At 47.0% G+C, this 26,618-nt stretch overlaps 1 protein-coding gene and 1 pseudogene across 1 annotated transcript; one reads left to right on the top strand and one right to left on the bottom strand.

Moving 5' to 3' along the window:
- Positions 1–227: 227 nt before the first annotated feature.
- On the bottom strand, positions 228–1,808 carry LOC103639837 (protein CANDIDATE G-PROTEIN COUPLED RECEPTOR 7). The gene has a single exon (XM_020544266.2). It carries the CDS (start codon positions 1,473–1,475, stop codon positions 243–245), a length of 1,233 nt encoding a protein of 410 aa, XP_020399855.1. The 5' UTR covers positions 1,476–1,808; the 3' UTR covers positions 228–242.
- Positions 1,809–2,892: 1,084 nt separating this feature from the next.
- Positions 2,893–26,618, top strand: LOC118473433 (uncharacterized; annotated as a pseudogene).

Below are 26,618 nucleotides of genomic sequence, written 5' to 3' on the forward strand. Positions count from 1 at the left end.
TAGAGCCTAACCGCTCGAAGTGATGTCGGGAGATCACGCCACGAAGGAAATGGTGACCGGTGAGAAGCCCGCTACAAGCCACGAGAAGGCTCCATCCGGAGAGTCCTACAACAAAGGGAAGGGGAAGGAAAAGGAATCCCCTTCACACAAGTCGCGTCGGAGCGGTGATAAGAAGAAGAAGATGAGGGAAGTGGTCTACTACGAGATCGACTCCTCATCGCCATCCACCCCCGGCCACGACGCTAGTCCACAGGTACCGGTATGAGGTGATGGTCTGTAGCGTACACTACAACACGCGTGAAGTAAATGTAGCAGATGACGACCACATAGTACTGGCGGAAGAGGGTGAGCTTCATGAGGTTCACAGCGGCCTTCCCATCCGAGCGAGCAGCCTCCCGAAGGTTCTTGATGGACCACACAATCGGGAAGAGCACAGCACAACAGCATATCACATCAACCAGCAAGAAAATCTGCTTCCAGGTGACCCAGTCCCGAGCATAGGGTCCAGATTCGTCAATCACCACCTGCGCGATGTTGGCTACGACCTGCAGGGGGATGACCGCCATAAGCACCTTCTTCTCTCGGTCGGCCAGGTAGGGCTTGAGGAAAGACCAGCCGGTGCCGATGAGCACTATGAGCGTGAAGAGCGAGATCCCCTTGAGGAAGCTGAAGATGTAGAAGAGCACGTCCCATCCGTGGGTCGTGCCGGTGCGCTCGATGCATGACTTGTCCTCGGCCTCGGCGAGGAGGTTGAGAGCCTTGAGCACGAGCACGGCGAGCATGAAGTAGTGGATCCGGAAGACGGCGGCCCGCTTGCGGAGGAGGATGGAAACCCAGGCGGCGGCGAGGCCAGCGTAAGCGAGGCAGAAGAGGAAGTAGAAGGAGGGCAGCGCCGAGGCTCCCGCGGAGAGGTACTGGCGCTCCCCGGTGGCCGGGTCGACGTTGTACATGGCGGAGCGGACGTCCATGTCGACCTTGAGGCCGCCGCCGAGGCAGTTGGCGAAAACGAGCGTGTACTGCCCTGGCTCCGACACGCGGAAGGCGGTAGAGAAGGAGGAAGAGCGGGCTACCTCGACGCCGGCAGGGTTGGAGGGCGGGCGGAGGCGGTCAAAGGAGAAGGCGAGCTTGACGAGCTCCGACTGGAGCGCGCAGGTGACGTCTAGGTCCTGAAGCTGGCGGAGGACGTGAACCCAGGCGTCGAGCGTGGAGAGGAAGAAGCCGAGCTGGGAGAGGTCCAGCTCCGCGGAGGCCTGCGGATCGAAAGCGATGCCGGAGACGTTGAGCTCCAGCACGCCCGAGTGGGAGAAGCCGAACTCGTCCAGCGGGATGATGCTCCGCGGGTCGGCCCGGATCGCGGTCTCCCGGATCTCGGCCGCCGCGGGGGGAACCGACACCATCGCGGCGACGAGAAAGAGGAGGACGGTCAGGGAGGGCCCGCGGAGCCCCGCGGCGCGCGGTGACGACGAGGCGGCCATTATGGGTGCCGCCGCGATCGGGGGCTGGGGGCTGCGGGTGGGGACGATAGGCGGCGGTGGTGCGGTGGCCGGTGGGTTGGATTTGGGATTTGGAGAGGGCGGGCGAGCGGCGCGTGGGCAAGGGCCGAAGGGGGTGGCGTGGTGGGTCGGTAAATGCGACGGACGCGCTGCTGGGTTGACAACTACGGGTCCGCAGTCCGCTCCACTTGGCGACAACGCGCTGCTGAGTTGATTTCAACTGAGTTAGAGTTTTTTTTAATGTAGGTTGGGTTTTTTTCAGCTGAGTTAAATTTTTTTTAATTTGAGTTAAGCTTTTTCAGCTCGGTTGAGCTTTAACTTCAGCTCGATTAAACTTAACTTCAACCGGTGTTCAGAGCAGGTTCAACCGAGGGTTTTTCCTGAACCTCTCTGGTCAAAACCATTTGAACTGGCCTTGGGGAGGTTCAACCGGTGTTAGAGTCACCTGATCAGTCTGACCTACAGTCTGTCAGTTTGACTGTCAGTCTGACCACCAGACGGTTGAATCGGCCCTGGAGGCGATTCAATCGGCCCTGCGCAGGAAAGTTCAGCCTAATGACTAGTTTTGGCCCCCACCTATATATACTCACTCCTACCTCTCTCTCCCCACAACAAGAGTATGCACCAAACTCCATTTCTAACCTCAGAAACATCTTCCACTCTCTCTCACACATCTCTTGTCTGTTCTATTTCTAATATTTGTAGATAAATCTTTAAGTGAGATTGAGAGCTACGGTTTTTTGTGCTTCATCTCCAAATCCTTTTTTCTTCTTCTTGATTCGAGTTTTGGTAGTACATCGAGTTCTTTGTGGATTCATTACTCTTGGAGCTTCTAGCTCCTAGATGACTAGGTGTCGCTTGTGAATCTCCAAATCTTGTGGAAGACTACAAAAAAGTTTGTATTACCACTCGTTTGAGCAAAGATTAGTGTGTGAGCTTGACCTTTGTGGTCGGCAAAGTGACGATTAGGGTTGAAAGAGACTCGGCTCTTTGTGGGCGTCTCAACGAGTAAGTAGGACACCTTTTGTGGTGTGACCAAACCTCGGGATAAATATTGTGTCTCTTGTGTTCTTGCTCATTGTGTTTGCTCATGTTCTTCGTTCTCTCACCATTACTTGGAATAATTATTTATATCTTTTTGTGTGTGGATTTTGAGAGGTGTCCTTCTCAGATCTACTACTTTGAACCATGTGGATCGTCTAGGACACCCCATTGCAGAGTTAAGTGGGTGAATTTCGAGATCATTTCAGTTTTATATCTCATTGTTTATTTAGACTTGTGCAAACCGGTTGAACTGGTTTTGACACCGGTTGAACCGGTTTTACCCGGTCCGTTTCTAGTTTTTGTTGGAAAATTTTCTGCTTGCATATTCATCCCCCTTCTAGGCAACTTTTAAGCGATGAACGTATGTGAGCTCACTCTTGCTATATTTACACTAGGTCAAGAACAGTTACTGCAAGATGAGGAACATAAAGGATGCTATGATGAGTTCGAAGAGGTATAGGTCATCGTCTCCCAGTCAACTATAGTGTGACAATACATGGCAAGACATGTAGCTACAAGAGGTCTTTATGCCTCAAGCTTCAAGTTCCCCTATTTCACCCATGCTTGCAGCCTTTCGACGGCATGGTATACACTTTACGGTGGTTACATCGATTGGGAACTCATAAAAAGACTTGGAAATGCTATTTGCTTAAGTTTAAGCGTTTTGGTATTGTGATGAAGTAGGACTAGTTCATTCAGCGATGGGTCAACGCACAGACCCGCGCGTTACCCATGAAAATGTTGTCCATTCTATGGATTTTCACTTTATTAAAAAAAAATAAAGCCACCCGGGTGGGCCGCTTCAAGGCCCACTGGCCGAGCAGCCCACTAGAGCAGCAGGTTTTGAGGGCTTCTGTTGTCGCACGAGGGTGGTGGAGCGAGGAGCAGAGGCCGCGCGGGGGCTGGTGGCGGCGCTCAGGGCTGAGCGGTTCAGCTCTGGCCAAAATCCATGCCGCCCGCTGCGTAACCTCCTCCAGTTCGGCTCCATAACCATGGAGATTTGCTCCCTGCTCAGCACCTCGCATAAAATCGCTAGCTCTTGTTCCTCCTCTCGGTTTTCAGTCACGGTTTGGATCGATTCCTTCGATTCTTGGTGTTCTGGTGTTAATCCTGCTGGTGGAAGAAGGTGGAGGTGGCACTGCTTGTGCGCAGCGAGGTTCTCCTGCGCTCCGTTGTCTCACCAGTGCACCTGTGTGGTGCTCTGTCTGTTCTGATTATTGTCCACCGTGGCCTGGTGCCTGGGCTCCCTGCTGCGCGGTGTTCGTCTTCTCGGGCTGGTGCCGTGGACGTCTCCCTCGGCTCCGGCAGCGGCTCTAGTATCTCCGTCAACCTCCCGCCGTGCAGGCCCGGACGTGAGCGGCGGAATTGGTTTTCTGGGACAGAACCTTGTGTTCGCTGAGCTGGTCTTCCCACGTAGACAATCTACGTGTTGTGAGTTATTCGTTGTCTCACTTTATTTACTGTTTAATTTTGCGCTATCTGCTAGTATTAAATACTTGGGTGTGATTGCACTGTTGTGGGCGGATTTATGTGCTCGATGATGATAGCGATGTAGTGAGACAACGTGACAGTTTGGGTTTTAGTGTATTATCATTTTCAGCATTGATATTATTTGTGCCTAATTAAATCTCTCTTTGTTGAGGCTGTTTACCTGTGTTAAATTCTGTTATTTTATTTAGTACACAGCTCCTTACTATTAGTATTTAGATTTGATTATTAGGCTTATTACATCTTCTTTTTCGGAAGCCTATCTCGAAAGAACCTCCAAGTTAAGCGTGCTTGGCTTGGAGCAATTTGGGATGGGTGACCGACCGGGAAGTTTTCTCGGGTGCGCATGAGTGAGGACAAAGTGCGCACAAAAAAGACTCGTGTTGGTCTGTGGGGACAATATATGATCCTAGACAGCAGCCATGAGTAAGTATCGCCGGTCCAGGGATTGGACGGGGTGTTACAAGTGGTATCAGAGCCGACCCTCGCGGTTTCACGGGCGTGTGTGGGCTAGGGGGTTCGGGTATATGGCGCATGGCGCATGTGGGCCCGGAGTGGTCACATGGCATGGCATATGACGGCACTAGACATACAGACGTGGCCAAGAGGGGAGGTTCCTGGATTGGGGTTGACCGACGAGGACGTCGGTCTTCTAAGGGGGGTGGATTGTGATATCCTGGCCCTTGGGATGGGATGTCCTGGCCCAAGGCTTAATAGAATTAATAGTGTAATCATACCAACAAGGTGCATCTTCTCAATTGAGAGCACCTAGAGGGGGGTGAATAGGTGATCCTGTAAAAACTTAAACTTATAGCCACAAAAACTTGTTAAGTGTTAGCACAATGATTGCCAAGTGGCTAGAAAGGAGTCTCAGCAAAACACAATACCACAAGAGATCAAACACAGAGATGACACAGTGGTTTATCCCGTGGTTCGGCCAAGACCAACGCTTGCCTACTCCACGTTGTGGCGTCCCAACGGACGAGGGTTGCAATCAACCCCTCTCAAGCGGTCCAAAGACCAACTTGAATACCACGGTGTTTTGCTTTGCCTTTCAATATCCCGTTTGCGAGGAATCTCCACAACTTGGAGCCTCTCGCCCTTACACTTAAGATTCACAAAGAAATACGGAGTAAGAGAGAAACTAGCAACGCACACAAGACTCAAAATCAGAGCAACAGCACGCACACAAGTCGCAACAAGAGCTCGCAACACAACTCAATGAGTCCACAACTCAACAAGAGCTCTAGATGCTATCACAATGAACCAAATGCGTGGAATCAATGTCTTGGTGCTTAGAAATGTTGTAGGAATGCTTGGTTTTCTCCTCCATGCGCCTAGGGGTCCCTTTTATAGCCCCACGGCAGCTAGGAGCCGTTGAGAGCAATTCTGGAAGGCTGATCTTGCCTTCTGTCATCGGGCGCACCGGACAGTCCGGTGCACACAGGACACTGTCTGGTGCCCGATTTCTTTCCTTAAACGACGCAGTCGACCGTTGCAGATCTGGGAGCCGTTGGCGCACCGGACAGTCCGGTGCACACCGGACAGTCCGGTGCCCCCTTCCGACCGTTGGCTCGGCCACGTGTCCCGCGCAGATCGCGCGGCCGACCGTTGGCCCGGCCGACCGTTGGCTCACCGGACAGTCCGGTGAATTTTAGTCGTACGCCGTCGGTGAATTCCCGAGAGCGACCACTTTGCTCGAGGCAGCCTGGCGCACCGGACACTGTCCGGTGCACCACCGGACACTGTCCGGTGCACCAGACCGAAACAGCCTCTTGGCTGAACACAGCCAACTCCCCTCTTTTCTTCTTCTTCCTGTTTCTGATACTTAGACAAGTATATTAGTACACAAAACCAATGTACTAAGACATGGAAACATACCTTTGCTCCTGATTTGCACTTTGTCCATTCATGGGCATAGATTTACATTTAAACACTTGTGTTGGCACTCAATCACCAAAATACTTAGAAATGGCCCAAGGGCACATTTCTCTTTCAATCTCCCCCTTTTTGGTGATTTATGCCAACACAACATAAAGCAACTAGAACAAGTGCAATATCACTTCAAATAAAAACTCAAATTTATTTTGATTCAATTTGGCATATATGGATCATCCTTTGCCACCACTTGGTTTGTTTTTGCAAATCAAACTCAAAATCCTATCTCTAAGTCAAATCCACTTGTAGAGACATAAAGAGAGGTTTTCCAAAGAAAATTGATTCAAGATTCCAAAAACTCCCCCTTTTTCCCATAATCAACACTTCTCCCCACAAGAGGCCAACTTTTGACAAAAGAGACAATGCAAGAGTTTTGACAAACCAAGAGCTCTATTCTACTATTTTCAAATTTTCTCAAGTGGTAGCTGATCCATCTATTGCTTTGGCCTTTATTTTCTCCCCCTTTGGCATCAAGCACCAAAACGGGATCAATCTTGGCCCTTTAACCTCATTGCTTCACCAAATTCTTCAATTAAGAGCAAAATAGGCAATAAAAATTTAAAGATGAACTTTGAAAAGTTACTCTTTTCATCGGAGTGCAGTGGAAGTCTTGCATGGTCCAAGTCCACCTTTTCCCTTTCAATCCTTCTTTAAGACTAAAGCATCAAACTCAAGCACATGGTTAGTCTCAAAGGGTCAAGTTGTAACACATCTCCCCCTAAACATGTGCATCACTTTGCAACGGACTTGTGAGGTCCAGGGAGTGTTTGTACAACTTGAGCACCAATATTAAGCAACAAAATGCATAAGGAATATGATCAAAGGCATAAACACATGTATGCTACAAATCAATCCAAGTTCCGCGAATCTAAGACATTTAGCTCACTACGCAACCTGCAAAAGGTCTTCTCATCTAGAGGCTTGGTAAAGATATCGGCTAGCTGGTTCTCGGTGCTAACATGAAACACTTCGATATCTCCCTTTTGCTGGTGGTCTCTCAAAAAGTGATGCCGGATGTCTATGTGCTTTGTGCGGCTGTGTTCAACAGGATTTTCCGCCATGCGGATAGCGCTCTCATTGTCACATAGGAGTGGGACTTTGCTCAGATTGTAGCCAAAGTCCCTGAGGGTTTGCCTCATCCAAAGTAGTTGCGCGCAACACTGTCCTGCGGCAACATACTCGGCCTCAGGCCTCAGCGGTGGATAGGGCAACGGAAGTTTGTTTCTTAGAGTTCCATGACACTAGGGACCTTCCTAAGAATTGGCACGTCCCCGATGTACTCTTCCTATCGACCTTGCATCCAGCATAGTCGGAGTCTTAGTATCCAACCAAGTCAAAGGTAGACCCCTTTGGATACCAGAGCCCGAAGCAAGGCGTAGCCACCAAATATCTAAGAATTCGCTTCACCGCCACTAAGTGACACTCCTTAGGATCGGATTGAAATCTAGCACACATGCATACACTAAGCATGATATCCGGTCTACTAGCACATAAATAAAGTAACGACCCTATCATTGACCGGTATGCTTTTTGATCAACGGACTTACCTCCTTTGTTGAGGTCGGTGTGTCCGTCGGTTCCCATCGGAGTCTTTGCGGGCTTGGCATCCTTCATTCCAAACCGCTTTAGCAGATCTTGCGTGTACTTTGTTTGGGAGATGAAGGTGCCGTCCTTGAGTTGCTTCACTTGGAACCCAAGGAAATAGTTCAACTCGCCCATCATTGACATCTCAAATTTCTGCGTCATCACCCTGCTAAACTCTTCACAAGACTTTTGGTTAGTAGAACCAAATATTATGTCATCGACATAAATCTGGCACACAAACAAATCACCATCACATGTCTTAGTAAAAAGAGTTGGATCGGCTTTCCCAACCTTGAAAGAATTAACAATTAGAAAGTCTCTAAGGCATTCATACCATGCTCTTGGGGCTTGCTTAAGTCCATAGAGCGCCTTAGAGAGCTTACACACGTGGTCGGGGTACCGTTCATCCTCGAAGCCAGGGGGTTGCTCCACATACACCTCCTCCTTGATCGGTCCGTTGAGGAAAGCGCTCTTCACATCCATTTGGAACAACCTGAAGGAATGGTGAGCGGCATATGCTAGCAAGATACGAATTGATTCTAGCCTAGCCACAGGAGCAAAAGTCTCCTCAAAGTCCAAACCTGCGACTTGGGCATAACCTTTTGCCACAAGTCTAGCCTTGTTCCTTGTCACCACCCCGTGCTCGTCTTGTTTGTTGCGGAACACCCACTTGGTTCCCACAACATTTTGCTTGGGACGAGGCACCAGCGTCCAAACTTCATTTCTCTTGAAATTGTTGAGCTCCTCCTGCATGGCCAATACCCAGTCCGGATCTAGCAAGGCCTCCTCTACCCTGAAAGGCTCAATAGAAGAGACAAAAGAGTAATGCTCACAAAAATTAACTAATCGAGATCGAGTAGTTACTCCCTTGCTAATGTCACCCAGAATTTGGTCGACGGGATGATCCCTTTGAATCATCGCTCGAACTTGGGTTGGAGGTGCCGGTTGCGCTTCTTCCTCCATTACTTGATCATCTTGTGCTCCCCCTTGATCACACGCCTCCTTTTGATGAACATGTTCATCGTTTTGAGTTGGGGGATGCACCGTTGTTGAGGAAGAAGGTTGATCTCGTTCATCTTGTTCCTGTGGCCGCACTTCTCCAATCGCCATGGTTCGTATAGCGGCCGTCGGAACATCTTCTTCATCTACATCATCACAATCAACAACTTGCTCTCTTGGAGAGCCATTAGTCTCATCAAATACAACGTCGCTAGAGACTTCAACCAAACCCGATGATTTGTTGAAGACTTTATACGCCTTTGTATTTGAGTCATAACCTAACAAAAACCCTTCTACAGCTTTGGGAGCAAACTTAGAATTTCTACCCTTCTTTACTAGAATGTAGCACTTGCTCCCAAATACACGAAAGTAAGATACATTGGGTTTGTTACCGGTTAGTAGCTCATACGAAGTCCTCTTGAGGAGGCGATGAAGGTAGACCCTGTTGATGGCGTGGCAAGCTGTGTTCACGGCTTCCGACCAGAAACACTCGGGGGTCTTGAATTCTCCAAGCATCGTCCTCGCCATATCGATTAGCGTCCTGTTCTTCCTCTCTACCACACCATTTTGCTGTGGTGTGTAGGGAGCGGAGAACTCGTGCTTGATCCCTTCCTCCTCAAGAAACTCCTCCACTTGAAGGTTCTTGAACTCGGACCCGTTGTCGCTCCTTATCTTCTTCACCTTGAGCTCAAACTCATTTTGAGCTCTCCTGAGGAAGCGCTTGAGGGTCCCTTGGGTTTCAGACTTATCCTGCAAAAAGAACACCCAAGTGAAGCGGGAAAAGTCATCAACAATAACTAGACCATACTTACTTCCTCCTATGCTCAGATAGGCGACGGGTCCGAAGAGGTCCATATGCAGCAGCTCCAGGGGTCTTGAAGTGGTCATCACATTCTTGCTGTGATGCGCTCCTCCCACTTGTTTACCTGCTTGACAAGCTGCACAAGGTCTATCTTTTTCGAATTGCACGTTAGTTAAACCTATCACGTGTTCTCCCTTTAGAAGCTTGTGAAGGTTCTTCATCCCCACATGTGCTAAGCGGCGATGCCACAGCCAGCCCATACTAGTCTTAGCTATTAAGCATGCATCTAGACCGGCCTCTTCTTCTGCAAAATCAACTAAATAAAGTTTGTCGTCTAATACACCCTTAAAAGCTAGTGAACCATCACTTCTTCTAAAGACAGACACATCTACATTTGTAAATAGACAGTTATATCCCATATGACATAATTGGCTAACAGATAGCAAATTATATCCAAGACTCTCCACTAAAAACACATTAGAGATAGAATGCTCATTGGAGATTGCAATTTTACCTAGCCCTTTTACCTTGCCTTGATTCCCATCACCGAATATAATTGAATCTTGGGAATCCTTATTCTTGACGTAGGAGGTGAACATCTTCTTCTCCCCCGTCATATGGTTTGTGCATCCGCTATCAATAATCCAGCTTGAACCCCCGGATGCATAAACCTGCAAGGCAAATTTAGGCTTGGGACTTAGGTACCCAACTCTTGTTGGGTCCTACAAGGTTAGTCACAATTTCCTTAGGGATCCAAATGCAAGTTTTATCACCCTTGCATTTTGCCCCTAACTTCCTAGCAATCACCTTTCTATCCTTTCTACAAATTGCAAAAGAAGCATTCAAAGCATGATATATTGTAGAAGGTTCATTGACTTTCCTAGGAACATTAACAACATCTCTCCTAGGCATATTATGAACAACATTCCTTCTACCACCATTTTTATCATGCACATATGAAGAACTAGAAGCAAACATAGCATGAGAAAAATCATTGTAAGCATTATAACTCCTATAAGCATTTCTAGGTTGTCTTTTATCATAGTACATAAAGGCATGGTTCTTTTGCACACTACTAGCCATAGGGGCCTTCCCTTTCTCCTTGGCGGAGATGGGAGCCTTATGGCTTGTCAAGTTCTTGGCTTCCCTTTTGTAGCCAAGTCCATCCTTAATTGAGGGATGTCTACCAATCGTATAGGCATCCCTTGCAAATTTTAATTTATCAAATTCGCTTTTGCTAGTCTTAAGTTGGGCATTAAGACTAGCCACTTCATCATTCAATTTAGAAATTGAAACTAGGTGTTCACTACAAGCATCAACATTAAAATCTTTACACCTAGTGCAAACCATAACATGTTCTACACAAGAGTTAGATTTACTAGCCACTTCTAGTTTAGCATTTAAATCATTATTAACACCTTTTAAAGTAGCAATGGTTTCATGACAGGAAGATAATTCACTAGAAAGCACTTCATTTCTTTTAATTTCTAGAGTAAGAGAATTTTGTGCACTAACAAATTTATCATGCTCCTCATATAAAAGATCCTCTTGTTTTTCTAGTAATCTATTTTTATCATTCAAAGCATCAATCAACTCATTAATTTTATCTATCTTAGATCTATCTAAGCCCTTGAACAAGCATGAATAATCTATGTCATCATCATCACTAGACTCATTATCACTAGAAGAAGCATAAGTGGAGTCTCGAGTACTCACCTTCTTCTCCCTTGCCATAAGGCATGTGTGACGCTCGCTGGGGAAGAGGGATGACTTGTTGAAGGCAGTGGCGGCGAGTCCTTCATTGTCGGAGTCGGACGAGGAGCAGTCCGAATCCCACTCCTTGCCGAGATGAGCTTCGCCCTTTGCCTTCTTATAATTCTTCTTCTTCTCCCTCTTGTTCCCTTGGTCTTGATCACTATCATTGTCAGGACAGTTAGCAATAAAATGACCAAGCTTACCGCATTTGAAACATGAGCGCTTTCCCTTGGTCTTGGTCTTGCTTGGTTGTCCCTTGCGATCCTTTAGCGCCATCTTGAATCTTTTGATGATGAGGGCCATCTCTTCATTATTAAGTCCGGCCGCCTCAATTTGCGCCACCTTGCTAGGTAGCGTCTCCTTGCTCCTTGTTGCCTTGAGAGCAATGGGTTGAGGCTCATGGATTGGACCATTCAATGCGTCGTCCACGTACCTTGCCTCCTTGATCATCATTCGCCCGCTTACAAATTTTCCAAGAACTTCTTCGGGCGACATCTTGGTGTACCTAGGATTTTCACGAATATTGTTCACCAAATGAGGATCAAGAACGGTAAAGGACCTTAGCATTAGGCGGACGACGTCGTGGTCCGTCCATCGCGTGCTTTCGTAGCTCCTTATTTTGTTGATAAGGGTCTTGAGCCGGTTGTAAGTTTGGGTTGGCTCCTCTCCCCTTATCATTGCGAATCGTCCAAGCTCGCCCTCCACCAACTCCATTTTAGTGAGCATGGTGATGTCGTTCCCTTCGTGAGAGATCTTGAGGGTGTCCCATATCTGCTTGGCGTTGTCCAGGCCGCTCACCTTATTGTACTCTTCCCTGCACAAAGATGCTAATAGAACAGTAGTAGCTTGTGCGTTTCTATGGATTTGTTCATTTATAAGCATAGGGCTATCCGAGCTATCAAATTTCATTCCATTCTCTACAATCTCCCATATGCTTGGATGGAGAGAGAATAAGTGACTACGCATTTTGTGACTCCAAAATCCGTAGTCTTCCCCATCGAAGTGTGGAGGTTTGCCAAGAGGAATGGAAAGCAAATGCGAATTCGAACTATGTGGAATACGAGAATAATCAAATGAAAAGTTCGAATTGACCGTCTTCCTGTAGTCGTTGTCGTCGTCCTTTTGGGAAGAAGTCGACTCATCGCTATCGTCGTAGTAGACGATCTCCTTGATGCGCCTTGTCTTCTTCTTCTTCCCATCTTTACGCTTGTGGCCCGAGCCCGAGTCAGTAGGCTTGTCATCCTTCGGCTCGTTGACGAAGGACTCCTTCTCCTTGTCGTTGATCACGATTTCCTTCCCCTTAGGATCCATCTCTTCGGGCGATTAGTCCCTTCTTGAAGAGAACAGCTTTGATACCAATTGAGAGCACCTAGAGGGGGGGGGTGAATAGGTGATCCTGTAAAAACTTAAACTTATAGCCACAAAAACTTGTTAAGTGTTAGCACAATGATTGCCAAGTGGCTAGAAAGGAGTCTCAGCAAAACACAATACCACAAGAGATCAAACACAGAGATGACACAGTGGTTTATCCCGTGGTTCGGCCAAGACCAACGCTTGCCTACTCCACGTTGTGGTGTCCCAACGGACGAGGGTTGCAATCAACCCCTCTCAAGCGGTCCAAAGACCAACTTGAATACCACGGTGTTTTGCTTTGCCTTTCAATATCCCGTTTGCGAGGAATCTCCACAACTTGGAGCCTCTCGCCCTTACACTTAAGATTCACAAAGAAATACGGAGTAAGAGAGAAACTAGCAACGCACACAAGACTCAAAATCAGAGCAACAGCACGCACACAAGTCGCAACAAGAGCTCGCAACACAACTCAATGAGTCCACAACTCAACAAGAGCTCTAGATGCTATCACAATGAACCAAATGCGTGGAATCGATGTCTTGGTGCTTAGGAATGTTGTAGGAATGCTTGGTTTTCTCCTCCATGCGCATAGGGGTCCCTTTTATAGCCCCACGGCAGCTAGGAGCCGTTGAGAGCAATTCTGGAAGGCTGATCTTGCCTTCTGTCATCGGGCGCACCGGACAGTCCGGTGCACACCGGACACTGTCCGGTGCCCGATTTCTTTCCTTAAACGGCGCAGTCGACCGTTGCAGATCTGGGAGCCGTTGGCGCACCGGACAGTCCGGTGCACACCGGACAGTCCGGTGCCCCCTTCCAACCGTTGGCTCGGCCACGTGTCCCGCGCAGATCGCGCGGCCGACCGTTGGCCCGGCCGACCGTTGGCTCACCGGACAGTCCGGTGCACACCAGACAGTCCGGTGAATTTTAGACGTACGCCGTCGGTGAATTCCCGAGAGCGACCACTTTGCTCGAGGCAGCCTGGCGCACCGGACATTGTCCGGTGCACCACCGGACACTGTCCGGTGCACCACCGGACAGTCCGGTGCTCCAGACCGAAACAGCCTCTTGGCTGAACACAGCCAACTCCCCTCTTTTCTTCTTCTTCCTGTTTCTGATACTTAGACAAGTATATTAGTACACAAAACCAATGTACTAAGACATGGAAACATACCTTTGCTCCTGATTTGCACTTTGTCCATTCATGGGCATAGATTTACATTTAAGCACTTGTGTTGGCACTCAATCACCAAAATACTTAGAAATGGCCCAAGGGCACATTTCTCTTTCAGTTCTCCTGCGCTCCGTTGTCTCACCAGTGCACCTGTGTGGTGCTCTGTCTGTTCTGATTATTGTCCACCGTGGCCTGGTGCCTGGGCTCCCTGCTGCGCGGTGTTCGTCTTCTCGGGCTGGTGCCGTGGACGTCTCCCTCGGCTCCGGCAGCGGCTCTAGTATCTCCGTCAACCTCCCGCCGTGCAGGCCCGGGCGTGGGCGGCGGAATTGGTTTTCTGGGACAGAACCTTGTGTTCGCTGAGCTAGTCTTCCCACGTAGACAATCTACGTGTTGTGAGTTATTCGTTGTCTCACTTTATTTACTGTTTAATTTTGCGCTATCTGCTAGTATTAAATACTTGGGTGTGATTGCACTGTTGTGGGCGGATTTATGTGCTCGATGATGATAGCGGTGTAGTGAGACAACGTGACAGTTTGGGTTTTAGTGTATTATCATTTTCAGCATTGATATTATTTGTGCCTAATTAAATCTCTCTTTGTTGAGGCTGTTTACCTGTGTTAAATTCTGTTATTTTATTTAGTACACAGCTCCTTACTATTAGTATTTAGATTTGATTATTAGGCTTATTACATTTGATCTAAAACCCTGATTTGGTAAGATAGGGCTGTCACGTTAGTCGAGGATCTCTAATCACCTATTAGCATTGGAGGGTTGTTTATTACAGCAACCCGCTATTTTGAGAGCAATACTTTAAGATAAACAATCATGTTTATTTGTTTAATCTGCCTTCTTCATCTGCAAGCCATGTTTAATTATAAAATGGATCTGAGATGCTATTTTACATGTTTACATGTTCTAGAATTGCTACTGTTCGTTGCTGCAATAATTATATATGGCATTTGTCTGAGTTATATGCTTGTTTTATTCGGAATTAGAATATTTAATTTATTTAAATATGAAGAAAGCATGTCACTTATTTCTCTAATATTACAACAATCCAGAAAACCAATTCGTATTATGGCCTCTAGTTCTGATGTTGAAAGGGAATTAGGCTTACACCTATTTCCTAATTGATTTTGGTGGTTGAATTGCTCAATACAAATAATTGGACTAACTAGTTTGCTCTAGTCTATAAGTTCTACAGGTGCCAAAGGTTCACAAAAAGCCAATAAAAAGACCAAGAAAAGGGTTCAACGAGGAGAGCAAGGGATAACCGAAGTGTGCCCTGGTCTGGCGCGCCAGACTGTCCGGTGTGCCACCGGACAGTGTCCGGTGCACCAGGGAACTCAAAGCTGAACTCAACACCTTCGGGAATTCTCAGAGGCGCTCCGCTATAATTCACCGGACTGTCCGGTGCACCACCGGACTGTCCGGTGCACCACCGGACAGTGTCCGGTGCCCCAAGGGAGAGCGACTCTGAACTCGCCAGCTTCGGGAATCCGCTCCGCTATAATTCACCGGACTGTCCGGTGAGTCACCGGACAGTGTCCGGTGCACACCGGACTGTCCGGTGTAACAGCGGAGCAACAGCTACTTCGCGCGCAACAGTCGACTGCAAAGCATTAAATGCGTGCCTGCGCGCGCAGAGGAGCAGAGCACGCGCGGGGGCACACCAGACAGCCTACAGGGCCTGTCCGGTGCACCACCGGACAGCCAGACGGGCCCACAAGTCAGAGCTCCAACGGTCGGAACCCAACGGCCTGGTGACGTGGCTGGCGCACCGGACTGTCCGGTGCGCCCGTCGACAGCAGCCTCCACCAACGGTCAAGTTTGGTGGTCGGGGCTATAAATACCCCAACCACCCCCACATTCAAGTCATCCAAGTTTTCCACCTTCCAACTACTAACAAGAGCTAGCATTCAATACAAGACACAACAAAGAGATCAAATCCTCTCCCAACTCCACACAAAGCTTTAGTGATTAGTGAGAGTGATTTGTTGTGTTCTTTTGAGCTCTTGCGCTTGGATTGCTTCCTTGTTTCATTCTTTCTTGCGAACAACTCAATTGTAACCAAGGCAAGAGACACCAATTGTGTGGTGGTCCTTGCGGGGAAGTTTGTTCCCGTTTGATTGAGAAGAGAAGCTCACTCGGTCCGAGGGACCGTTTGAGAGAGGGAAAGGGTTGAAAGAGACTCGGTCTTTGTGACCACCTCAACGGGGAGTAGGTTTGCAAGAACCGAACCTCGGTAAAACAAATCATCGTGTCTCACTCTTTATTTGCTCACGATTTATTTTACGCCCTCTCTCGGACTCATTCTTATTTCTAACGCTAACCCGGCTTATAGTTGTGATTAAGTTTGTAAATTTCAGATTCGCCATATTCACCCCCCCCTCTAGGCGACTTTCAATTGGTATCAAAGCCCGGTGCTTCATTAGAGCCTAACCGCTCGAAGTGATGTCGGGAGATCACGCCAAGAAGGAAATGGTGACCGGCGAGAAGCCCGCTACAAGCCACGGGAAGGCTCCATCCGAAGAGTCCTACAACAAAGGGAAGGGGAAGGAAAAGGAATCCCCTTCACACAAGTCGCGTCGGAGCGGTGACAAGAAGAAGAAGATGAGGAAAGTGGTCTACTACGAGACCGACTCCTCGTCGCCATCCACCTCCGGCTCCGACACGTCGTCCGTAACTTCTAAGCGCCATGAGCGCAAGAAGTTTAGTAAGATCCCCCTACGCTATCCTCACATTCCTAAACATATGCCTTTACTTTCCGTCCCATTAGGCAAACCACCAACATTTGATGGTGAAGATTATGCTAGGTGGAGTGATTTGATGCGATTTCACCTAACCTCACTCTACAAAAGTATATGGGATGTTGTTGAGTTTGGTGTACAGGTACCATCCGTAGGGGATGAAAATTATGATGAGGACGAAGTGGCCCAAATCCAACACTTCAACTCCAAGCCTCAACTATACTCCTCGCCTCTCTAAGTCGAGAGGAGTATAATAAGGTGCAAGGGTTGAAAAATGCTAAGGAGATTTGGGACACGCTAAAGACCACGCACGAAGGAGACGAAGTGACCAAAATCACCAAGCGGGAAACGATCGAGGGGGAGCTCGGTCGCTTCCGACTTCGCCAAGGGGAGGAGCCACAAGACATGTACAACCGGCTCAAAACCTTGGTGAACCAAGTGCGCAACCTCGGGAGCAAGAAATGGGATGACCATGAAATGGTCAAGGTTATTCTATGATCCCTCGTTTTTCTTAACCCTACGCAAGTTCAATTAATTTGAGGAAATCCTAGATATATACTAATGTCTCCCGAGGAAGTAATTGGGAATTTTGTGAGCTTTGAATTGATGATCAAAGGCTCAAAGAAGATCAATGAGCTTGATGGCCTCTCCACGTCCGAAGCACAACCGGTCGCATTTAAGGCGACGGAGGAGAAGAAGGAAGAGTCTACATCGAGTAGAACACCCATCGACGCCTCCAAGCTCGACAACGAGGAAATGGCGCTCATCATCAAGAGCTTCCGCCAAATCCTCAAGCAAAGGAGGGGGAAAGATTACAAGCCCCGCTCCAAGAAAGTCTGCTACAAATGTGGTAAGCCCAGTCATTTTATTGCAAAATGTCCACTATCTAGTGACAGTGACAGGTGCGACGACAGAAGGGGAGAAGAAAGGAGAAGAAGAGATACTACAAGAAGAAGGGCGGCGATGCCCATGTTTGCTGGGAGTGGGACTCCGACGAGAGCTCCATCGACTCCTCCTCCGACGAGGACGCCGCAAACATCGCCGTCACCAAGGGCCTTCTCTTCCCCAACGTCGGCCACAAGTGCCTCATAGCAAAGGACGACAAAAGGAAGAAGGTAAAATCAAGATCCTCCACTAAATATGAAACCTCTAGTGATGAGGATAATACTAGCAATGAGGAGGATAACTTACGCATTCTTTTTGCCAACCTAAACATGCAACAAAAGGAAAAATTAAATGAATTGATTAGTGCTATTCATGAGAAAGATGATCTCTTGGACACCTAAGAGGACTTCCTTATTAAAGAAAATAAGAAGCTTGCTAAGGTTAAAAATGCTTACGCTCTAGAAGTAGAAAAATGTGAAAAACTATCTAGTGAGCTAAGCACTTGCCATGAGATTATTGATAACCTTAGAAATGAGAATGCTAGTCTAATAGCTAAGGTTGATTCAAATGTTTGTGATGTTTCAATTCCAAATCTTAGAAATGATAATGTTGATTTGCTTGCTAAAATTGAAGAATTGAACATTTCTCTTGCTAGCCTTAGGATTGAAAATGAAAAATTGCTTGCTAAGGCTAAAGAATTAGATGTTTGCAATGCTTCCATTTCCGACCTTAGAAGTAAAAATGATATATTGCATGCTAAGGTTGTAGAATTAAAATCTTGCAAACCCTCTACATCTACCGTTGAGCATACTTCTATTTGTACTAGATGTAGAGATATTAACATTGATGCTATTCATGATCACATGACTTTAATTAAACAACAAAATGATCATATAGCTAAATTAGATGCTAAAATTGTCGAGCATGACTTAGAAAATGAAAAGTTTAAATTTGCTAGAAGCATGCTCTATAGTGGGAGACGCCCTGGCATCAAGGATGACATTGGCTTCCAAAGGGAAGACAATGTCAAACTTAATGCCCCTCCTAAAAGATTATCTAATTTTGTTAAGGGCAAGGCTCCCATGCCTCAGGATAACGAGGGTTACATTTTGTACCCTGTCAGTTATCCCGAGAGCAAAATTAGGAGAATTCATTCTAGGAAGTCTCACTCTGGCCCTAATCATGCTTTTATGTGTAAGGGTGAGACATCTAGTTCTAGGCAATCAACCCATGCAAAATTGCCTAAGAAGAAAACTCCTAGTGCATCAAATGAACATAACATTTCATTTAAAACTATTGATGCTTCTTATGTGTTAACTAACAAATCCGGCAAAGTAGTTGCCAAGTATGTTGGGGGCAAACACAAGGGCTCCAAAACTTGTGTTTGGGTACCCAAAGTTCTTGTCTCTAATGCTAAAGGACCCAAAACCATTTGGGTACCTAAAATCAAGAACTAAACTTGTTTTGTAGGTTTATGCATCCGGGGGCTCAAGTTGGATAATCGACAGCGGGTGCACAAACCATATGACGGGGGAGAAGAAGATGTTCTCCTCCTACGAGAAAAACCAAGATCCCCAACGAGCTATCACATTCGGGGATGGAAACCAAGGTTTGGTCAAAGGATTGGGTGAAATTGCTATATCTCCTGACCATTCCATTTCCAATGTTTTTCTTGTAGATTCTTTCGATTACAATTTGCTTTCCGTGTCTCAATTATGCAAAATGGGCTACAACTGTCTTTTCACAGATGTAGGTGTTACTGTCCTTAGAAGGAGTGATGATTCAATAGCATTTAAGGGAGTGTTAGAGGGTCAGCTATACTTGGTAGATTTTGATAGAGCTGAACTCGACACTTGCTTAATTGCTAAGACTAACATGGGCTGGCTCTGGCATCGCCGATTAGCACATGTTGGAATGAAGAATCTTCACAAACTTCTAAAGGGATTCTTGAGACGGGCTCAAAACGAGTTCGGCTTAAGGATCAAGAAAATTAGAAGCGACAATGGGACGGAGTTCAAGAACTCTCAAATTGAAGGCTTCCTTGAGGAGGAGGGCATCAAGCATGAGTTCTCTTCTCCCTACACGCCACAACAAAATGGTGTAGTGGAGAGGAAGAATAGAACTCTATTGGACATGGCAAGGACCATGCTTGATGAGTACAAGACTTCGGATCGGTTTTGGGCTGAAGCGGTCAACACCGCCTGCTACGCTATCAATCGGTTGTATCTACACCGAATCCTCAAGAAGACATCATACGAACTCCTAACCGGTAAAAAGCCCAATATTTCATATTTTAGAGTCTTTGGTAGCAAATGCTTTATTCTTGTTAAAAGAGGTAGAAAATCTAAATTTGCTCCTAAGACTATAGAAGGCTTTTTACTAGGATATGATTCAAACACAAGGGCATATAGAGTCTTTAACAAGTCCTCAGGACTAGTTGAAGTTTCTTATGACGTTGTGTTTGATGAGACTAATGGTTCTCAAGTAGAGCAAGTTGATCTTGATGAGATAGGTAATGAAGAGGCTCCGTACATCACGCTAAGGAACATGTCCATTGGGATGTGTGTCCTAAGGAATCCGAAGAGCCTCCAAATGCACAAGATCAACCATCCTCCTCCACGCAAGCATCTCCACCAACTCAAAATACGGATGAAGCTCAAGTTGATGAAGGAGAAGATCAAGAAGATGAGACACCTCAAGATGACGGCAATAATCAAGGGGGAGATGCAAATGATCAAGACAAGGAGGATGAAGAACCAAGACCGCCACACCCAAGAGTCCACCAAGCAATCTAACGAGATCACCCCGTCGACACCATCCTCGGCGACATTCATAAGGGGGTAACCACTAGATCTCGTGTTGCACATTTTTGTGAGCATTACTCTTTTGTTTCCTCTATTGAGCCACACAGGGTAGAGGAAGCACTACAAGATTCAGATTGGGTGGTGGCGATGCAAGAGGAGCTCAACAACTTCACTAGGAATGAGGTATGGCATTTGGTTCCACGTCCTAATCAAAATGTTGTAGGAACCAAGTGGGTGTTCCGCAACAAGCAAGACGAGCATGGTGTGGTGACAAGGAACAAAGCCCGACTTGTGGCCAAGGGATACTCACAAGTCGGAGGTTTGGATTTCGGTGAAACCTATGCACCCGTAGCTAGGCTTGAATCAATTCGCATATTACTTGCCTATGCTACTTACCATGGCTTTAAGCTTTATCAAATGGACATGAAAAGTGCCTTCCTCAATGGACCAATCAAGGAAGAGGTCTATGTTGAGCAACCTCCTGGCTTTGAAGATAGTGAGTACCCTAACTATGTTTATAAACTCTCTAAGGCGCTTTATGGGCTCAAGCAAGCCCCAAGAGCATGGTATGAATGCCTAAAAGATTTTCTTATCACTAATGGCTTCAAAGTCGGAAAGGCCGATCCTACTCTATTCACTAAAACTCTTAACAATGATTTGTTTGTATGCCAAATTTATGTTGATGATATTATATTTGGGTCTACTAACGAATCTACATGTGAAGAATTTAGTAGGATCATGACACAAAAATTCGAGATGTCTATGATAGGGGAGTTGAAGTACTTCTTAGGATTTCAAGTGAAGCAACTCTAAGAGGGCACCTTCATTAGCCAAACAAAGTATATTCAAGACATTCTAAACAAGTGTAAGGAAAATGGACCCCGGGCCATTTGGCTAAATGAGTTTTGGTGTTTGATGATTAACACAACCTGTGAACTAATGTGTTTGCTAGTGTTTATGTTTATAGTTCACAGGATGCTAAGAGGATTGAACTAAGACACTGAGGATGCAACACCTCAAATGAAGACATAAAAAGAGCTTAGAAGTCCAAGACTCAAGACCAACGGAGCCCAAGAACAAAATACAGAAGACCTAGAAGACGGGTTGTTAGCTGGCGCACCGGTGGCACACAGTTGGCTCACCGGTGGCACACAGTTGGCTCACCGGTGGCACACAGTTGGCGCACCGGTGGCACACAGTTGGCTCACCGGTGGCACACAGTTGGCACACAGGACAGCCAACAGAGTTTTCTGAGAGGAGGCACCGGACTGTCCGGTGTGCACCGGACAGTCACTATTCCGGTGCACGTAACGGCTAGCTGTCAGAACTAGCCGTTGGCTGCACACCGTTGGCACACAGTTGGCTCACCGGTGGCACACAGTTGGCTCACCGGTGGCACACAGTTGGCTCACCGTTGGCACACTGTTGGTGCACCGGACTGTCCGGTGTGTCAGAATTAGCCGTTGGCTGCACACAGTTGGCTCACCGGTGGCACACAGTTGGCGCACCGTTGGCTGACAGGACTGTCCGGCGTGCCACCCTTGCAGCAGCCTGCTTTTCAACGGCTAGTTGAGTTGGGGCCTATATATACTTCACCCAATCAACCATTTGAAGGTGTGGGAGCCCAAGCAACATACCAAGGCATATTGTAGACATTTCCAAGTGCTCAAACACCCAAGTGCTTAATAGAATCACTCGGTGATTAGCGTAGGTGCTTTGCGAAGTGCTTAGGTTAGTTAGACCGTATTAGCGCTTGCTCTAGGTGAATCCTAGTTAGTTGAGTGAGTTTAGACAAACCACATAACCCCTCGGCTTTGCGTGGGCCGTTGTAATTGTATCGAGTGGGGCGAGAGTCTTGCGAGACCGTGACAACCGTGTTTGTGTCACGGCCGCCACCGTGTACCGGAGGGAACGAGGCCCGCGGCGTTTCGGCCGGAAGCTCGATAGTGGAGACGGCGGGGAGCGTCCGAGAGGAGCCGGAAGCGGAGCACCACTTGCACGTGGATAAGGCCCGTGGCTCTCTACGGAGTTACTCGACCGAGGTGCTTGGCCCTCGCGTGGGCTTCCCTTTGCGTAGGGGCACCAACGAGGATTAGTCGGGACCTTGTGCGGTTCCGGATACCTCGGTAAAAATACCGGCGTCATCCACGAGAGTTTGCTTCTCTACTTTGCTCTTTAAGTTTCTGCATTTATATTAAGCATTTAAGTTTCAATCTTGTATTCATGCTTATATAGTGTAGATTGAAACTTAGACATTGCGGTAGAGATAGCAACACTTAGACAAAACCTAGTTTGCACATTCTAGTTTGATTATTGGCATATGATTTGCTCTAGGGATTTAATTGTGGCCTAGTTTAGTAAAAGTTTTAGAAGTCCTAATTCACCCCCCCTCTTAGGCATCACCCGTTTCCTACAACAAGTTTGGGATGAAGGATGCCAAGCCCATCAAGACACCCATGGGAACCAATGGGCATCTCGACCTCGACACGGAAGGTAAATCTGTCGATCAAAAGGTATATCGGTCGATGATATGCTCTTTACTCTATTTATGTGCATCTCGACCGGACATTATGCTTTCCGTATGCATGTGTGCAAGATTCCAAGCCGACCCTAAGGAAGCTCACCTTACGGCCGTAAAACGAATCTTGAGATATTTAGTTCATACTCCTAAGTTTGGGCTTTGGTACCCTCGGGGATCCACATTTGATTTAATTGGTTATTCGGATGCTGATTGGGCAGGGTGTAAAATTAATAGAAAGAGCACATCGGGGACTTGCCAGTTCTTGGGAAGATCCTTGGTGTCTTGGGCTTCAAAGAAGCAAAATTCCGTCGCTCTATCTACCGCCGAAGCCGAGTACATTGTCGCAGGTCATTGTTGCGCGCAACTACTTTGGATGAGGCAAACCCTTAGGGACTATGGTTACAAATTAACCAAAGTTCCTCTTCTATGTGATAATGAGAGTGCAATCCGCATGGCGGATAATTCCGTTGAGCATAGCCGCACTAAACACATAGCCATTCGGTATCATTTTCTAAGGGATCACCAACAAAAGGGAGATATCGAGATTGCATATATTAACACTAAAGATCAATTAGCTGATATCTTTACCAAGCCACTAGATGAACAAACCTTTAACAAACTTAGGCATGAGCTAAATATTCTTGATTCTAGGAATTTCTTTTGATGTTTTGCACACATAGCTTATTAATATACCTTTGATCATGTCTCTTTTATATATGCTATGACTAATGTGTTTTCAAGTAAATTTCAAACCAAGTCATAGGTGTATTGAAAGGGAATTGGAGTCTTCGGCGAAGACAAAGGCTTCCACTCCACTCCATAACTCATCCTTCGCCGTCGCTCCGAGCAACTCTTCGTCTTTGATATAATCTTCACTCATATGTTATTTACCGAAGGGGAAGAAAGTAGTTTAAGAGGGCTCTAATGATTCCGTTTTTGGCGATTTATGCCAAAGGGGGAGAGAGCATGAGCCCAAAGCAAAAGGACCGCATCACCACCAATTTCAAAATTTTAGTCTTTTTGGTTTTAAAGAAGTATTTTCAAATCGGTATCTTATTTGTAATATAATTTCAAATTGGTATACCCTCTTCAAAATTAACATTAAAACCCTCTTGAACACTAAGAGGAGGATTTCATTAAGGGGGAGTTTTGTCTAGTCAAAGGAAAAGCATTTCAAACAGGGGGAGAAAATTTCAAATCTTGAAAATGCTTCTCAAAATCTTATTCACTTACCTTTGACTATTTGCAAAAGGACTTTGAAAAGAATTTACAAAAAGATTTGCAAAACAAAACATGTGGTGCAAACGTGGTCCAAAATGTTAAATAAGAAAGAAAATCAATCCATGCATATCTTATGAATTTCTATTGGCTCAAATCTAAGTAACCTTTGCACTTACAATTATGCAAACTAGTTCAATTATGCACTTCTATATTTGCTTTGGTTTGTGTTGGCATCAATCACCAAAAAGGGGGAGATTGAAAGGGAATTAGGCTTACACCTATTTCCTAATTGATTTTGGTGGTTGAATTGCCCAACACAAATAATTGGACTAACTAGTTTGCTCTAGTCTATAAGTTCTACAGATGCCAAAGGTTCACAAAAAGCCAATAAAAAGACCAAGAAAAGGGTTCAACGAGGAGAGCAAGGGATAACCGAAGTGTGCCCTGGTCTGGCGCACCGGACTGTCCGGTGTGCCACCGGACAGTGTCCGGTGCATCAGGGAACTCCAAGCTGAACTCAACACCTTCGGGAATTCTCAGAGGCGCTCCGCTATAATTCACCGGACTGTCCGGTGCACCACCGGACAGTGTCCGGTGCCCCAACGGAGAGCGACTCTGAACTCGCCAGCTTCGGGAATCCGCTCCGCTATAATTCACCGGACTGTCCGGTGAGTCACCGGACAGTGTCCGGTGAGTCACCGGACAGTGTCCGGTGCACACCGGACTGTCCGGTGTAACAGCGGAGCAACAGCTACTTCGCTCGCAATGGTCGACCGCAACGCATTAAATGCGCGCCTGCGCGCGCAGAGGAGCAGAGCACGCGCGGGTGGCACACCGGACAGCCTACAGGGCCTATCCGGTGCACCACCGGATAGCCAGGCGGGCCCACAAGTCAGAGCTCCAACGGTCGGAACCCAACGGCCTGGTGACGTGGCTGACGCACCGGACAGTGTCCGGTGGCGCACCGGACTGTCAGGTGCGCCCGTCGACAGCAGCCTCCACCAACTGTCAAGTTTGGTGGTTGGGGTTATAAATACCCCAACCACCCCCACATTCAAGTCATCTAAGTTTTCCACCTTCCAACTACTTACAAGAGCTAGCATTCAATACAAGACACACCAAAGAGATCAAATCCTCTCCCAACTCCACACAAAGCTTTAGTGATTAGTGAGAGTGATTTGTTGTGTTCTTTTGAGCTCTTGCGCTTGGATTGCTTCCTTCTTTCATTCTTTCTTGCGAACAACTCAATTGTAACCAAGGCAAGAGACACCAATTGTGTGGTGGTCCTTGCGGGGAAGTTTGTTCCCGTTTGATTGAGAAGAGAAGCTCACTCGGTCCGAGGGACCGTTTGAGAGAGGGAAAGGGTTGAAAGAGACCCGGTCTTTGTGACCACCTCAACGGGGAGTAGGTTTGTAAGAACCGAACCTCGGTAAAACAAATCATCGTGTCTCACTCTTTATTTGCTCACGATTTGTTTTACGCCCTCTCTCGGACTCGTTCTTATTTCTAACGCTAACCCGGCTTATAGTTGTGATTAAGTTTGTAAATTTCAGATTCGCCCTATTCACCCCCCCTCTAGGCGACTTTCAGATGTCATTAAGCCTGAAGCGTTCGACGATGCTAGCTTTAAGCGCTAGCAGATTAAGACTCGCATGTGGCTCACTGACCTAAAATTATTTTGGGTAGTGACGTCGGCTATTCCCGAGGCTGCACCAGATAATGCTGATGATGCATCAAAGGCCGCCGCACTAGCGGAGAAGGCCAAGTGGGACGAAGCCAATGAGGCATGCTTGTCTCGTCTGCTGAACGTCTTGTCGAACCGCTTATTTGACGTGTACTTTGGTTTTACCTCCGCTAAGGGTCTATGGACTGAACTTGAGAACGAGTTCTCTAAAGTTGACAATGGCAATGAATCATTCACAACGGAAAACTACCTCAACTATAAAATGGTCGAGGGAAGGTCTGTTATGGAGCAGCTACAGGAGATTCAACTCCTTGTTAGGGACTTGGTCCAATATGGCTGCGTCCTACCAGACAGTTTTCAGGTGAATGCAATACCGGCAAAGCTCCCGCCTTCTTGGCGAGACTTTGTGACTTCACGCCGCCACATGAAGAAGCAAATGACTCTCACTGAGTTGTCAGATGCGATAAATGTGGAAGAGCGTGCAAGGTCCAGTAACAAGCCATCCTAGCAACTTCAGGCTCACGTTGTTGAGAAGGGTGGAGATAAAAAATTCCAGAAGAAGAAGAACTCTCCACAGAAGAATCTGAACCAACCTAAATCCAAAAAGATGAAGAAGAAAAAGGAGGACTTTATCTGCTACGTTTGTGGTGTCTCCGGGCATACAGCTCGGAGGTGCAAACTTAGGAAGAGAAAAGGTCCTCCACCTCAGCGCAAAGAAGGGAACGTGGTGGTTAACTCCACCCCATGGTATGCACCTCAGGCCTTTATGGCAAGTCCATCAGATGACTGGTGGATGGATTCCGGTGCTACTGTTCATATTTGTGCTGATCGATCCATGTTCTCTTCATTCTAGGGATTCAGCAGCGCACCAGTCTTGATGGGAAATGGTGTTCCGGCAGCAGTTCGAGGTACTGGACAGGTCTACCTGAAGTTAACTTCAGGAAAGACGCTCGTGCTGAAGGACGTACTCTATGTGCCCTCGATGAGCCGGAACCTCATATCAGTGTCGCTGCTATGTCGATAGGGTCTCAAATTAGTGTTTGAGTCTAACAAAGTGGTCCTGTCTAAGTTTGGTACTTTTGTTGGAAAGTCATATGAGTCAGGCGGTTTGTTCCGTCTTTCGGTT

The sequence above is a fragment of the Zea mays genome, chromosome 9 (genome assembly GCF_902167145.1).
Source record: "Zea mays cultivar B73 chromosome 9, Zm-B73-REFERENCE-NAM-5.0, whole genome shotgun sequence".
Classification (NCBI taxonomy): Eukaryota; Viridiplantae; Streptophyta; class Magnoliopsida; order Poales; family Poaceae; genus Zea; species Zea mays.

Coding starts and splice junctions, on each gene's coding strand:
- LOC103639837 (XM_020544266.2), bottom strand. CDS start 1,475: ATGGCCGCCTCGTCGTCACCGCGCGCCGCGGGGCTCCGCGGGCCCTCC.